Source organism: Pan troglodytes, chromosome 16 (genome assembly GCF_028858775.2).
Source record: "Pan troglodytes isolate AG18354 chromosome 16, NHGRI_mPanTro3-v2.0_pri, whole genome shotgun sequence".
NCBI lineage: Eukaryota > Metazoa > Chordata > Mammalia > Primates > Hominidae > Pan > Pan troglodytes.
This window is the reverse complement of record NC_072414.2, coordinates 74686414-74701673: the sequence shown is the minus strand read 5'-3', so window position 1 is coordinate 74701673 and position 15260 is coordinate 74686414. Positions and strand designations below refer to the sequence as shown.

General features: G+C 39.0%; 1 protein-coding gene across 7 annotated transcripts in view; it reads left to right on the top strand.

The window, feature by feature from the left end:
* Positions 1 to 15260, top strand: part of ADAMTSL3 (ADAMTS like 3) — a 390466-nt gene that overhangs the window by 263486 nt on the left and 111720 nt on the right. For all 7 annotated transcript variants that reach the window (XM_009429726.5, XM_016927318.4, XM_024349337.3 and 4 more), the window contains one exon: positions 6157 to 6286. In XM_009429726.5, the coding sequence (XP_009428001.4) occupies positions 6157 to 6286 (130 nt within the window). The remainder of the gene's footprint in view (positions 1 to 6156; positions 6287 to 15260) is intronic.

Genomic DNA, 15260 nt, shown 5'->3' with positions numbered 1-15260 from the left:
AACCCCAGCTCTGCAACTCTGTTTGTGCCATTTGTTTAAATTTGTAGAGTTGTGGTTTATTTTGCTAAAATGATAGGAGTCATACCTACCTCATTAGGCTTAATGAAATAATTAAATGTGATTATTAAATAAGGTGATGTTCAAAGAGTGTTTAATCACAGTGTGTGGTACACTGTATGTAATAAATGTTAGTGGGATGACTATCTTATAATAATAGAGCATTCCTCTTATGTTGGAATGCTATTGATTATTTCTCTTTTTAAAAATCTGACTAAATTGTTGAACACCTTAATACTTCTAATCATTTTTCAGCTTATTTTTATGAGTTTTCTAAGTAAATGATCATCTGCTATTAATGATGATTTTATCTTTCCCTTTCCAATAGTTATTTAAGTTTCACATTTTATTGGCTTGTCTAGAATTCCAGGAACAATTGTAAATAATGTGGATAATGCCAACCTTGTTTTGGTCCTGGCAGTAGTAGAAATCTCTTTATTGTTTCATTTTAAAACAATGTTCTACAAATATTTATTGTATGTTTCTATGTGCCAGGCACTGACCTAGGTGATAGTGACTCAGTAGTTCCTAGCTTTGGAACTGAACTCTAATAGGGAAAATGCATTCATCACATAATCATACTCACACATATATAGAATTACCACTGGTTACAGCAATTGCAAAAGAAGTATGTGGTGCTATGAAAAGGGGCATTTGACCTAATTACACTTGAATTTAAATCTAAAAGGTGAGGCATTAGCTAAACAAAAGGGGGTTTGGAGGGGGTGGCACACGGATAATTTCCAGCAGAAAGAGCATATGCAAAGGCCAGCAGAAGGGTGCATGGTACATTCCAGGAATGGAAGAAGCCAGGCACAGTTGGAGTACTGAGAATGAAACAGGGTTTAGTGTGGCATGCTGCTAGACAGGAAGGCAGAGGCCAGACAATTATGGCCTTACAGGCTATGTTGATTTGAGTCTATCCCAAGATCAATGGGAAGTCATTCAAGTAATTAAAGTGGGAGTTATGTGACCAAATTTTTATTTATTTCAAAAAGGTTAGTCCAGCTGTATTGTAGAGAATGGATTGGAAAGGATAAGGATGTTGTGAGAGCGATCACATAGGAAGCTATTGCCTATTCCAGACAACAGCTTAGACCGGAATGGTGACCATGGTAGAGATGGAGTATGGTGAATGACTTTGAGAGACATGTAGGAGATAAAAGGATCTGTCAGTGGAGTGGGTAAGCAGGAGTGTGATGGCAAGTCTGAGTCCTAAGACTATTTTCTGAGCTGGTGAATGCTAAATGTTGGTGAGGGAACCCATGAGTTCATTTGTGGACATAATGCTTTTAAGATGCCTCTCGACTTCCAAGTGGAGATGCTAAGTAGTCAGTTGGTTGTGTGGGTCTGAAGTGAAGAGGAGCGGTCTGAACTGGAATGGTACATTTATGCATCATCTGTGTATCCAAGGATTGAAACCAGGGGCATGGACACGAATTTTCAGGAGAATACCTATGAGAAGTGCAGAGGGTCTAGGACTAAGTCTTGAGGAAATTCAACATTCAGTGTCTGGGTGGAGGACACTAAGCCGCAAAGGTCTATGAGAAGAGATCAGCGAGATATGATAAAAACAGAAGTCTGTGGTGTGGTGGAAACCAAGGTCAGCTGTGTTGCTTGCCACGCAGAGGCGGAGAGGTGAGGGTTCAGCACTGGTACTGGGTTCAGCAATGTGAAGCCACTGGGGACTTAAGGAAAGGTCATTTCAGTGGAGGGGCAGAGATGGAAACCAGATTTGAAAGGGTTGAGGAAAGAATGATAAGTGACAGAGTGGAGATGAATAGAGGAGATTTTTTTTTGCAGCAAAAATTGGCCATGTTAAAGAAAACAGACAGGAGGAGATGACTAAGATGGCCTTGTGGGTTGAGGCAGATCTGTGTGGGTGTGGGTGAAGGGTGGTGGTAATGTCAGAGACCCTTGGGTACATTTAAAAGGCAACAAGAAAGCTCTAGAATGAAAGTGAAAGGCAAAGCAATAAGTTTTCTAAGAAGATTGAAGGGGGTGAAACTCCAAGCACAGTCGTGGAGATTGGTCTTAAATCATTGGAAGGGCAGCTTCTAATTGTAATAAGCAGGGAAAAGCCTAGTGAGGATATAAGAGTAGGTAGGTTTGTATGCTTATAAAAGGAAGTTCCCATCTGGTTGTTTCTGTGCTTTTGTGCATATGAATATTTGCTGAAAGTGATTGGTAGGTGAATGACAGATGTTTGAGGTAATGAGGTAATTTTATTATATACTGCTGATTATAATATGCTATTATTTAATTTAAGATATATATATGTATGTATGAATGATACTGATGCATGTAAATGCACTCTATTTTGCATAGTGGAGTACAAGAATTCCTTTCTACAAATGGTAACGTGGGAACAAAGATTGCATTGGCCCACTATGGGCTCATTTGAGCATACTCCCAATAGAGATGTGTTCCCGACATGGTACATTAGCAACTGCCATTTTGTTTTCTCCAAATCCCTTCAAATCATGACAGGCCTCGAGCTGTAGTTTCTTCCAGCTCCTCTTGACATAATTGGTCACTTCCGCTCAGGCTCCAGTGGTTTATGATGCCCTTCCTAAGGCCAAATGGCTTTCAACAATCCTTAATCTTTAACAGCTGTCTCCTCAATTGGTTCCTAAAAAGAACTCACCTATTTGAAGTGCTACAAAACTTGCATTTTAACACCAAACAGGATACCTTTGGATCCATAAAATATTATGCTTCACTCCTTTTCATTACTCGGGACTTTACAGTAGTACCCCTTCAGTCAAACTAGCTAACAGCAGAAAGAGAAAAAAATTAACTGTTCTTTCCAAATATGATCCTAGGCCTGTGTGTATGTGTGTATTTTGGAAACAAAGAACATCGTTATATATAATATAGCATTATACATGCCCACACTGTATGAAGCAGACCTCTTTTTTCCTCGTATAGGTTTAGGTATCATCAGGTTTTGGTAGTTTTGTGAGATGAACTGGCATTTTCTATACCTTTAAATAATTTTAAATAGTTTATATCATAGAAATCATCTGTTTAAAATGTTTGAAAGTGCTAGTTCCTACAACTCTCTAAATCTTGTCCTGTTTTTGGGATTGAGGGGGAGCATCATGGCTCCATCTTTAACATTATTTTCAAGTTTCCCCCCACTTATTGTTATATTCAATCTAAGTTCTTATAATAATTTTTAAATAAATTACATAATTTAGATTCACTTGGGACAAAAACCATCCATTTCATGAGGATACTGAAATTTATTTTCTAGAGTTGTTCATCGAGTCTGAAGTGGGCTGTAAGCCTCCCTGTTCTCCCTTTTCCTGCCACAAATAATGTGTAATCTATTTACTCTTTGGCCTAAGACTTTATACAAATTCTAATGTGTGGAGTTGGGGAGTTTAATTGTTTATTATTCACTTATGTTGGACTATATTATAGTCCGAGAATGTTACCTGCATAATTTATGACTTTTGAAACTTACTGCAGTTTCCTAGACTAATAGAGGATCCGTTTTTGTTAATGTTCCACGGATGCTTCAAGAAAGCATATTGTATCTATTTCTAGGGCCCAAGACTACTTGATTTTTAAAGCAACATAATTTTCTTACACAAATTATTTTTCCTTATTTATTTTACAACTTGGCATATTAAATACTGATTGGCACATAAAAGGCTCTGACTATGGATTTTTAAAAATCTCTCCTGGTATTCTTACACTGTGTGTGTATGTGTGTGTTATGTTATTTGACATGTTGAAATAGTCAAGACTGTTGTTTGCAAATGGCAGAAACCCAACCAAGCAAAAAGAACATGTCAGCTTATGTATTGGCTCTGCTGCTTCTCTTGGAGTCTGTGTTTTTACCCTTTAAATATTAATTTATTTCTTGATGAAGGATAAAAAATATGTATATATTTTGAGACAGAGTCTTTCTCTGTGCCCAGGCTGGACTGCAGTGGTACAATCATAGCTTGCTGCAGCCCAAGCCTCCTGGGCTGAAGTGATCCTCTCACCCCAGCCCCCCGAGTAGCTGGGACTGTAGGCACACCCACCACACCCAGCTAATTTTTGTATTTTTTTTTAGAGATGGGGTCTCACTATGTTGCCACAAGCTACGTAGGTTTTTCTTTTCCAAAAAAAAAAAGGCACTTTCATGATAACACTGCAAAAGTCACATGTGAAGTAAGGGATGTTGCCTCATGCTACAAAAGGAATTTATTCAAAAAATGATGCTGACGTTTCAACACTTGATGTATTATGTTCTAAATTCATAGTTGTAATTATTACCTAAATTTTGTTATAAGATGAGGTAAACTTATTTTTATAATTTTTCCTTTTTTAACTTTAATTTTTGAAAGTAAATGCTTAATCAAATCTTTTAAGGTGAGAAGTGTCTAAGCAACATTGTAGGACCAATGTATGGGATGGGAGCTATTTTGTGGCCATTTTTCAAAATATATTCTACCTCAATAAGTATCCTAAATCATCTATTAAACTTATAAATTGTTTTCAGTAAACTTGCTTTAAGACAGAAAAGTGTGTCATGAGTGTTGTACAGTTCCATCCAGAATGGGTTATAATGGGGCTTTAAGGCCCACTTATTCAGAAAATGTTCCAAAATAGTCTCTGTAATAAAAATTTCTAAAGAATTTCTGTTATAAATTAAAATATATTTGAAAGTTAACTGGATTTTTCTCAGATTTAAAAAAATGAAACATACTAGAAAATGAACACTTAAACCTCTACAAGGTAACTACGTTTTGATATTTGCAAATAAAACCTAGAGTTATTAAGTTGTAGCAATGCCTTCTTATATCTCACATTAGCCAACGTTTATTTTAAAAGTTCATAGAAGATACATGCAGATTTAATACTGCATTCTGCCATGGCAGGGAACATAAAATTACAACTGAAGACAGCAGGAGAAAATTTATTAGAAAGAACTGAACATCACAAATATATATTTTAGAAGTATTTTTGGCCAATACTACATCCTGTAAAATACTGTAAAATGGTTGAATTGAAACATGGCATTTGGAAAAAGAACCACAACCTTGTAACATAATGGAACGCACATTCTTGCATGAAAATGAATGCATTTGCATATTTCAAATAACATAGTCAGTTGCTATTACAGTTTGTGACTTTTTAATCAAAAGTTTGATTTACATCTTGTTCCGTCTGATTTTCCAGTAATTTTTTTTGTCCCAGCGGACAAAGAATACTGGTTGAGAACATAGGCTTTGGGGTCAGACAGACCTGTCTGGCCCCAAAGGGAAAATATGCTTGTGAAAGTTCATATTTTCACAAGGAGCAGTCTTGTACTTTTTGGCTGTATTGCATTTTAGAATCCCTAGAGTATGTACAAAAGAAAGATCACTGAATTAGGAGGCAGGGAATTTAATTTTTAGGCTTGAATCTACCACATTTTTGCTGTCTTAGTTTCTCTCTAGACCTCAGTTTCCTTAGTATTAAATTAATAAAATGGAGGTAATAATACTATTCTTTTGACCTCACTGATTATTGTGAAAGCGCTTTGTACACTTTCCAAATAGGAGGTATTGTTATTGTTTTTCCTAGCAATAGAAATGTTACAAATTACGGTCATAGTGAACAGGAACTCAAATCATAATTAAAATTTTGAGGAGTTGTGTCTGCCAGATTTAGCACATATGCAGTGATATAGAGAAAATGTTATTCTTTAGCAGCTGATTCAAAAATTCCTCTTAAGGAAACTATTGTGACTGTTTGGAAGGAACACCTTGATGGCTTATTTGGGGGAACTCCTAGCTTTGAGTACATTTGGAATGCAGATAAGTCCAAGGGTGGATGGGGAGTTGGGATGCTCTTGAATGTTTCAAGGTAAGTAGATTTGGGAGAGAGGGAGTAAAGGGACTGAATTTAAAAGGTGGATAAGGGAATATCATAACTAGGAGACTTTGGATAATGCAAAGTTGTTTGTTCCCAGGTGTACCCTGAAATGCAGCCTGCAGCCCTATGATAGTCAAAAGGGCAGTATGCTAAGAATGAGAAGACCTAAGACTCTATTTTCTTTTTTCCACAATAAATTATTCCATGTCATTTGCATTTTTTCCTCTTTCCAACCTGCAGGCCATCAAGAGGCCATAGCAGTGTGTTTACACATCCAGACCCAGCAGACAGTCAATGACAGCTTGTGTGATATGGTCCACCGTCCTCCGGCTATGAGCCAGGCCTGTAACACAGAGCCCTGTCCCCCCAGGTATGTGCTGTCTTGTGTTCCTGGTATATACCATGTCCGGGTGGTAACACCCTCCCTGCAGAGAAACCCACCTAAGTGCAGACTTGTGGCTTCACCCAAGGTAGATGTGCTAAGCCTGCTTCAGAGCTCTCTTCTCTGCTGAAGTTATGCTCCAGCCAGATTCTTGCCTAGGTGCTCAGATGCAGCCATGTTGAACGGGAGTGCTCTTGAGGCTGACTTTTGTTTGCATCGAACACAAATGAACATAAACTGGCCTGCTACCCGCAAAACCATGAGATCAGTGGATTTGTTCTCTTTCTCCTCCCTGTTTCCTCCAGGGCACTTCTTCCCTTAATATCCCATCAGAAAGCCCAGGATTTGCATTAGAGTTAACATTGGTACACAGTAGGTGCTTAATCCATATTAGTTGAGTGACTGTGTGATCTCCTGTTTGATATCTAGCACTCATACTGATGTGTTATTACCTTCCCATTGACTTGCCTTGGATCTCAGATTGTGGGGTATAATATTATAAACCCCAGTGAGTAGGTGAGGGTGATCTTCTTGATCTCTTTGGCTGATAGGTTTACCTTAAAAGTTAATCTGCTTCCGTGTTTAAGTCATGGTAAGATCCTGAGGAATTTTATCAGAAGAGAAGTAGGTTGTTCTCATGTTCCTGTGTCCCTGGTGCTGCTGGCTACAGAGGGTGATAACTGAACATCATTGGTTTCTCACACAAGACCTTTCTGAATATAGCCCCCAGTCTTTTCCTTCCTCTCTCCTTTACCCTTATTATCTTGTGACCCCTCTTCTGCTAGAAGAATTAGTTGCCAAAAATGTTGAGCCCATTCCCAGTCACCTCCTGCCTCTCCTACCTCTTAGTCGTTTGCCCCGCTAATGAAATCCTTTCATTTGCTAAAGCAAGTTCTGCTATGTTTAGGACTCTCAGTGATTGAGGGAGGTTATTGTATCCTCCTGCCGTATTAGTCTAAGGATAAGTGTATTTTATGTTTATTCAGAAAATAAGTTGTGCTTCTGGAATTCTCTTGACCCTTCTGATTTTAATTCCATGCAATCTGTTGGCTATGATGTTTCTCCTGCCTTGATTGCATAAGGGTGGTGAAGGTGGGGATCGATACGTTAGGTCCCCCTAGAAATCAGGCCCTCCACATCCTGGAGATGGGCACCCCTTCCTTGAGAGTCTTGTTCTCCAGCCCGCACAGTCTCAGGAGGAGGCCAGTGTGTGCCTCATCCTTGGTGAAATCACACCTGCCATGTAATGGGCACAGTGTTTTGTATCCATTACCATATTTCTCGCTTCCATTGAGACCTACAGAAGTACTGGGAGCTTGTTGGCTTATGTTAGAGCCATCTGGCTGTGCGTGGTTGAGGTGATGCAGTAGAGGCCTGTAGACTTACCTTGGTGAGCAAAGCAAGACCCAGAAACAGCACTGGGAAATCTGTTTCCCTGCCACCTCCCACTCCCACCCCCAGGTTTACAGCATTCCAGAGTAATCCACGCTAGAATGCAGATTGCAGAAGAGACAATAAAGGAAGGGTTTTAGGAAGGTTTGATGTAACTAGGAGTCAAGACATCTACTTTGTCAAGTATGTCCAGACTTTTCCAAGAATAGCAAATATATTGGAGCAGTGTTGAATATATATTCACTTGGAATGACCCTTCTATCTTTAGAGAAATAGCACTTGTGTAATGGCACGTAGTAATCCGAATTATTTATCTATGTTTCTCAGATTTTTCTGTTCTAATATTGGAACCACTGAATTAGATACTTTTGGAAAAGCTGGGGTTTCTGTTTTCCTCCCCTGCTACATCCCTTCCCTGAGGCAGTGAAGATGGAAACAGATGACCACCTTCCTGTACAGGAGCAAGGCACAGGGGAAAATACAGGGAGGGGGCAAAACATAGTTATATTTCTCAACATATTTCCCCATGACATTGGAATCATGTACTATATCATTTTGTAAACTGTTTTCTTAAATTTAATCTGGGGATGGGGCACGAGGTAGATGTTAAATAAACAGCGTCTCAAGAGCAAGAATACTGAGGACCTAAAATAAATTGGTGGGGCAGGGAAGCCGGGGAGGTTGGTGCAGGTCATTCCTGAGGGAGTTATTTAAGACATAAACACAGGCAGGAATCTGCCAGGAGAGGTGTAGAGGAATGAGTGCTCTGGGCGGAGGGAACAGTATGTGCAAAGGCCCCAAGGAAAGAAAGAGCTCAGTGTGCTCAAGGAACTGGAGAGAAAGGAAATCAGTGTGTCATCAGATGAGATGGGAATGGGCACGGGCCACGGTAAGCACTTGGACTTCATCCAGAGAGTCAGTGGGAAGTCATTGGAGGGTTTGAGCAATGAAGTGGTACATCAGATTTACATTTTAAAAAGATTACTCAAACACAGAAATGGGGAGAACAAAATAGAGACAATTAGATCAAGTATAAATCTTTTAAGAAAATTATTTAAAACTAGGGATCCAGCCCACCACAATTCCATTTGAGTGTCCTCGATTTAAAGCCTGCCTCCATGTGAATCTGCAAATATCATCGTTTCCTTTTTATTGTTTATATGACACTAACAACTTTTTTTTTTTTTTTTTTTTTGAGACGGAGTTTCGCTCTTCTTGCCCAGGCTGGAGTGCAATGGCACAATCTTATGGCTCGCTGCAACTTCCACCTCCTGGGTTCAAGCGATTCACCTGCCTCAGCCTCCCGAGTAGCTGGGGTCACAGGTGCCTGCCACCATGCCCAGATAATTTTTTGTATTTTTAGTAGAGATGGGGTTTCACCATGTTGGCTAGGCTGGTCTCAAACTCCTGACCTCAGGTGATCCACCTGTCTTGGCCTCCCAAAATGTTGGGATTACAGGCATAAGCCACCGCACCCGGCCACCAACAACATTGTTTATCAAAATAGTTGAATCCCTTTCTATATTTGTAGCCATGAATATCAGTGCACCTCTACTATCTTTTCCAAAAATGCTCAGTGTCTCCTTCAGAAATACTGCTTTCCCAACCATGGCCCCCATGCTCCAGTATTTTGCAGAGCAGTTTTAAGAGTTCTACAATCCATAAATCCTTTTCTTTCTTTCTTTTTTTTTTCTTTTTTTTTTTTGAGATGGAGTCTCACTCTGTTGCCCAGGCTGGAGTGCAATGGCACAGTCTCGGCCCACTGCAGCCTCTGCCTCCTGGGTTCAAGTGATTCTCCTGCCTGAGCTTCCTGAGTAGCTGAGACTACAGGCATATGCCACCACACCCAGCTAATTTTTGTATTTTTCTTAGAGATGGGATTTTGCCATGTTGGCCAGGCCGATCTCAAACTGACCTCGAGTGATCCGCCCACCTCAGCCTCCCAAAGTGCTGGGATTACAGACGTGAGCCACCGCACCTGGCCCATAAATCCTTTTCTATGTACTGTTTTATTTAAAACAATGGATGAACCTGTTCACAACTTACGCCTGCACTGTATCAGGTGTTTTGCTCTGCAACAATTTGAAAATCACTGCCCTAAGTCTCTTTTTGGTGAAAAGTAGCTAGTACTATTCTTATTAATAGCTTCACATTCTTTCAGAAATGTGCTAATAAATATATAATGAATAAAGGCTCTTGTTTTCTGTATATGAAAACTGAAATTTAGGATTTTTAGGTAATTGGTGACTTCTCCATGAGCATACACTAAATAAATTGCATACTACAACATAAAGCCCAAACATGGAGCATTTCTCATGAGATGTCATCTAGTCCAAATTCTGCCTTTTCTGGATGGCCAAATGGAGGCTGTGGGAGCCCACATATTATGCTACTAGTAGAGCTGGTCTCCTGATTTCCAGTCCCTCCACTAGCCATCCCCTTTGTCTACTCTAGCCAGTACTCTCTAGAAAGATGACTAAAAAAAAATGGTTTCGAATTTGCACAGACTTAAAATTGTGACTACAATTTGGCTGTGTGATTTTTTTTTTCTTTTTTTTGAGATAGGGTCTCTCTCTGTTGCTCAGGCTGGAGTGCAGTGGTATGATCACAGTTCACTGCAGCCTTGAACTTCTGGGGTCAAGTGATCCTCCTGCCTCAGCCTCCCAAGTTGCTGGCATTACAGGAATGAGCCATGTGCATCACTAATTTTTTAAAATTTTTAAATGTTTTTAGAGATTGGGTTTTTCTCTGTCATCTAAGCTGGAGTGCAGTGGTGCAGTCATGGCTCACTACAGCCTTGACCTCCTGGGCTCGAGACATCCTCTCATCTCGACCTTCCAAGCCCCTAGGATTATAGGCATGAGTGACCACGCCCAGCTAGCTATGATGTATTGCTAGCCATTAACAAAGAAGAGTAAAAAGAAGAAAATACAACCCAATACGTTGGGGTATATTTTATTTCTAGATTTAAATCTTACTGCTGATTGACATGAAGCTAGTCTTCACCAGAGTTCTGTCCTGTTTCTAGCCAAGTAACAACTAAAACAGAGAAAACGAAAATGATAACAACATGAAAGGCACTTCAAATGAGAATGATTTGCATATCACAGGATGAAAAGAGAGGCCCTAAGAACACTGATGAAACTCTCAGTTTTATTTTTGTGAAAATAACTGTTCCACTCTTGCTCTGGAAGTGAAGGTAGCCATAATGTGTCATCATATAATTTTTTCAGAAAAGAAAGCCAAAATATGAAACAATTTACAATTCATTCTCTGCCATTCTAAGAATTAGTGCATAAAGTTGGCATTACAACCACAATTATGTTCAAGATAAGATAACTTGATTTTATAATTTTTAATTTAAATTTTCAAGACTAAATCAAACATTTTCCCCCACCTTATCATGAAACCTGAGTTTCTTTTTTGAGTGGAATCACATAAAGTGGCCTTTTATGGTTTTTGTTCTCTGATAATATGAACTTGAGATTCTTGACCATTTACTTTTCAATACATGATGAATTTGTCCTAATCATGTGTAACTGCCACTGCCTTAATTCAGATATGTTTTACCTGAACTGTTTCACAAGTTTCTAAATGAACTCTTGCCTCTGTTGTTTCCTGCTCTGATCCATGTGCACACACGACTATGAAAGATCTTTATCTTTCTAAGTTGCAAAATGACTGTGTGTGCCTCTGCATGAAACCTTCAACAACACTCCTTTATCTATGGATTAAAACCCACATTCTCTACTTTGGCATATGTTTCTTTTGCCGGGGCTGCCATAACAAAGCACCAGAAACAGAATGGCTTAAAGAACAGAAATTTATCATCTCCTAGATCTGGAGACCAGAAGTCCAAAATTAAGGTGTCTGCGGCGTTGATTCTTTCTTAGAGCTGTGAGGGAGCCTCGGTTCCATGGCTTTCTCCTGGCAGGTAACCTCTGGCATTCTTTGGCTTGTGAATGGCATTGTCCCTGTGATTTCATATTGTTTTCCTTCTCTGTGTCTTTGTGTCCACACTTTTCCTTTTCATAAGGACATCACTTATATTGGAGTAGGGCCTACTCTAATGACCTCCTCTTGATCATCTGCAAAGAACTTATTTCCGAATAAGGTCACAGTCACAAGTACTGGGGGTTATAACTTCCACATCTTTTGTGGGAAGGCAATTCAACCTATAACAGCATATAAATGCCTTTGTGACCCTGGATCCAACTCTTAAACCGCATCTCCTGTCACCTCTACCACACACACACACACACACACACACACACAGAGAGAGAGAGAGAGACAGAGACAGAGACAGAGACAGAGACAGAGACAGACAGACACACACACACACACACTCAGACTCACCCTAAGGAACTTGCTCAGCAGCCACAGTAAATTATGCACCATGACCCACACTCCTGCTCATTCATGCCATTTGGACCTTTGCACACACTATGCCCTCTGCCTCTTAGAGACCTTCGCTACTATGACATTAGTTAATTCTCTCCCATAAAAGTAATCATTGGCTCACTTCTCACTGGTAACATGAAGTTCAACAGAATGTGAGATAGGATCCTTACCTGAGACACTTGATAGCAAGGAACTCTCGAAAGTCAAAAGAAAATTGGAAATGGATCAGGGACATGGGATAAAGCCCCAGTTCCACGTCTCTCAAGGAATTTCAGGTGAGTTCCTTAGCTCTCTGGACCCTGTTTCTTAATATGAATAATGAAGAAAGGTGTTGGACTTTATGATCACCGAGGTCCCCTAAGCTCCAGTCTTTCATTTTTGAGTAGTGCTTTCAGGTTACATTTTTCACTCATGTCTTCAAATTATGTCTAGTCATTTTGTAACAATCCTTATGTCCATACATGAGTAGTGTGAAGTGCTTGGGGTTTTAGTTCTAAGGATGACAGCCTTGGTTTGACCTGCCCAGGAGGTCAAGGCAGGGTTGAGTTTAGTCAGTGCTCTTCCATTGCCCACCAAACCAGAACAAGATTTAGCAACAAATCTAGAAATTGTTTCTTAAATTTACTGAAGAAAGCTTACTGGTTTATTCATGCATCAGCCTGTGTACTGTATCCCCTTTCTCTCATCACTGTGCCTCAGCAAGAGTTCTTACACATTCTCTTCCTCAGCAATCTCTTGCCCACAGAGCTTCCAAGCTAGGAATAATAGAGCAGACAACATGTCTTGGCCACTTTGCAAAATTAAGAGTCTGTTTTTATGTGAAAGGAAATACTATTCCTCATTTCAGAGTTGCAAATTTAATAAACTTTTCAAAGGTTGAGAGTTACATTGGAAAAAAACCAGCAGAGACAAAGGTTTGATGCCAAAATAAAGGTAAGTTTACAAAAATGTTTTAGGTTCTAGAAACTAGTGGTGTAGGAATAACAGGAACAGGGTGTTGCATAATATTTTCCATACAAATATTTACTGACTCCAAGGGCAATAGCAGTAAAATATCACCCCAGGGTGAAACTTACCACTGAGATTGGGTTGAACAGCCAGTGGATCTTTATTTACCCAAAGGCAAATTTATTTGATGTATTAGCCTGGGCTCTCCAAGGTGGGGTGTTGGATGTTTATTTGCTTTTACGGGGTTACTCCCCCTGATCTATCCTATAACTGCTGAGTGCCTGCTATTTATGGAGTTTGCTTTTTCCAGGAGAGAGCCAGCAGCTTGTAGAAACATGCTGGGTTACATAATGGTCCCGCTAGTCTGAGGAGAGCCTTCTTCTCTAACAGGTTTCAACACTGCTAGGGAAGAAAGGAGGAAAGCAAGAGGCAATAGTGATGTGTTTCTGTACCAGCTTGTTACCTATTTCTTGATATAAAAAACAATTCTTTATTGAGTTCATTGTCTGTGAATAAGAAATTGTTGCCCATTTCTTAAATAAAAACAGCTCCATCTCCAGTTCCTTGTGACTATAATTGATTTATCTAGCTATACACTTGCTCAAAAGATGATCATCCTGAAGTCACATCAATAAACTTACAAATTTAAGCTGAATTGTTTTAATCATGAAACAGAAACCTTCTAATTATTTAGCTATGTAGTCCAATTGTCATCCAAATATGACCCATGTATCTACTTTCGGTGACTTCACTCACATTCAAAACTTCTGGAATTTAGATATTATCAATTATAGTCTAAGTAATTGATAGACTTCCAATTAAGATGGTGTTGTAACATCATATTCTGTTCCAAATACAGATCAATGGTAGATGCAGTATAAAAGGGGGCCTATCAAAGACACAAGTAAGAAAACAACTACCTGGGCTAGGAAAGGAATGGAAACATGAGGTGGTAAATGGAGCTGCACTTGTGGTTATTTGGAGCTTGAGGTCCCAAAGCAATTGTAGCAAATGACAGTTCAGTTTCTAAGATAAAAGAAAAATAGTTGATGATTTGGGAAAAGGGAAGAAAATTAAGAAATATGGAAGTAACATCAGAGAATGAAGATATGAAGTAAACTGTTTACTAAAACTTAAGAAAAAATATCCACTCCTAGTATCAAGAGAAACAAATGAAAATAAATCCCTACATAGATATGAAATAGTGAAACTACAGAAAATCAGGGACGATAAGAAAATCTTAAAAGCTACCACTCATGAAAAACAGATTAACTACAAACAACTTATCAACAACTGGAGTTTCTGGAAGACAAAGGAATAATATCTTCAGAATACTGAGGGAAAATCATGATCACCATAGAGCTAAACTTGCTGAACTATTATTTCAAGTATGTGACTGTATACATCAATTTCTAACCACATGATGGACTTGATATCCTTAAAGGCTTTTTGCTAAATACCTCTAAAATACTGGGTAAAATATGTAAAACATATCTTAAAATGCAGAACTAAGCTTGTAAGAAAGTAAGAGAAATCCTCAGAAGCCAAAAACAAGCTGAAGCATTGCCTTAGTGGGGACAGTTATCAGTCTCAGTAACCTACACCTTTTGGCTTTAAGATCTTTTGCCTGATAGACAAGTCCTTAGACCTTCAGAAGGTAAGGAATAGAATGGAGATTCCCCATACAAAGCCAGGGTCTACCTCAATGGAAAGGCAAATTCGAAAAATGAAATCCATCCTGTAAGGAGAGATTGCAAGGAGAACTATCTGTCTCAGGTCTGCCTCTGAATGGAAGGAATCAGAAAGGCTCCCCTGAGAATCTAAGAGCTACAAGTAGCCCTTTATGTAGGAGTAGGGTTTATATTCACTCTATGTGATCCAAAAAATTAATTCATACTGGTCTTGATAGAGGTGATGTAAATCCTGTGAGGAGGAATGTATCTTCTACCCAGACCTTAAAATTCCCACAAAGACATAATGAGCATTAGCTCATAATCAAAATTTTTTAAAAACACATGAAGAAACAATGTGTGAGAGTCAGTGGGGGAAAAAACAGAATCAGATACACAGAGCATCGTAAATTGGAATTATCAGGTACAGAATATAAACGTATTTATTTAAAATATTTACATATATAAAACAGGAAATTAAAAATCTACGCTATGAACAATAAACTATCAAAAATACTTGGAAGATTGTTTAGAAGAACCAATTATCACAT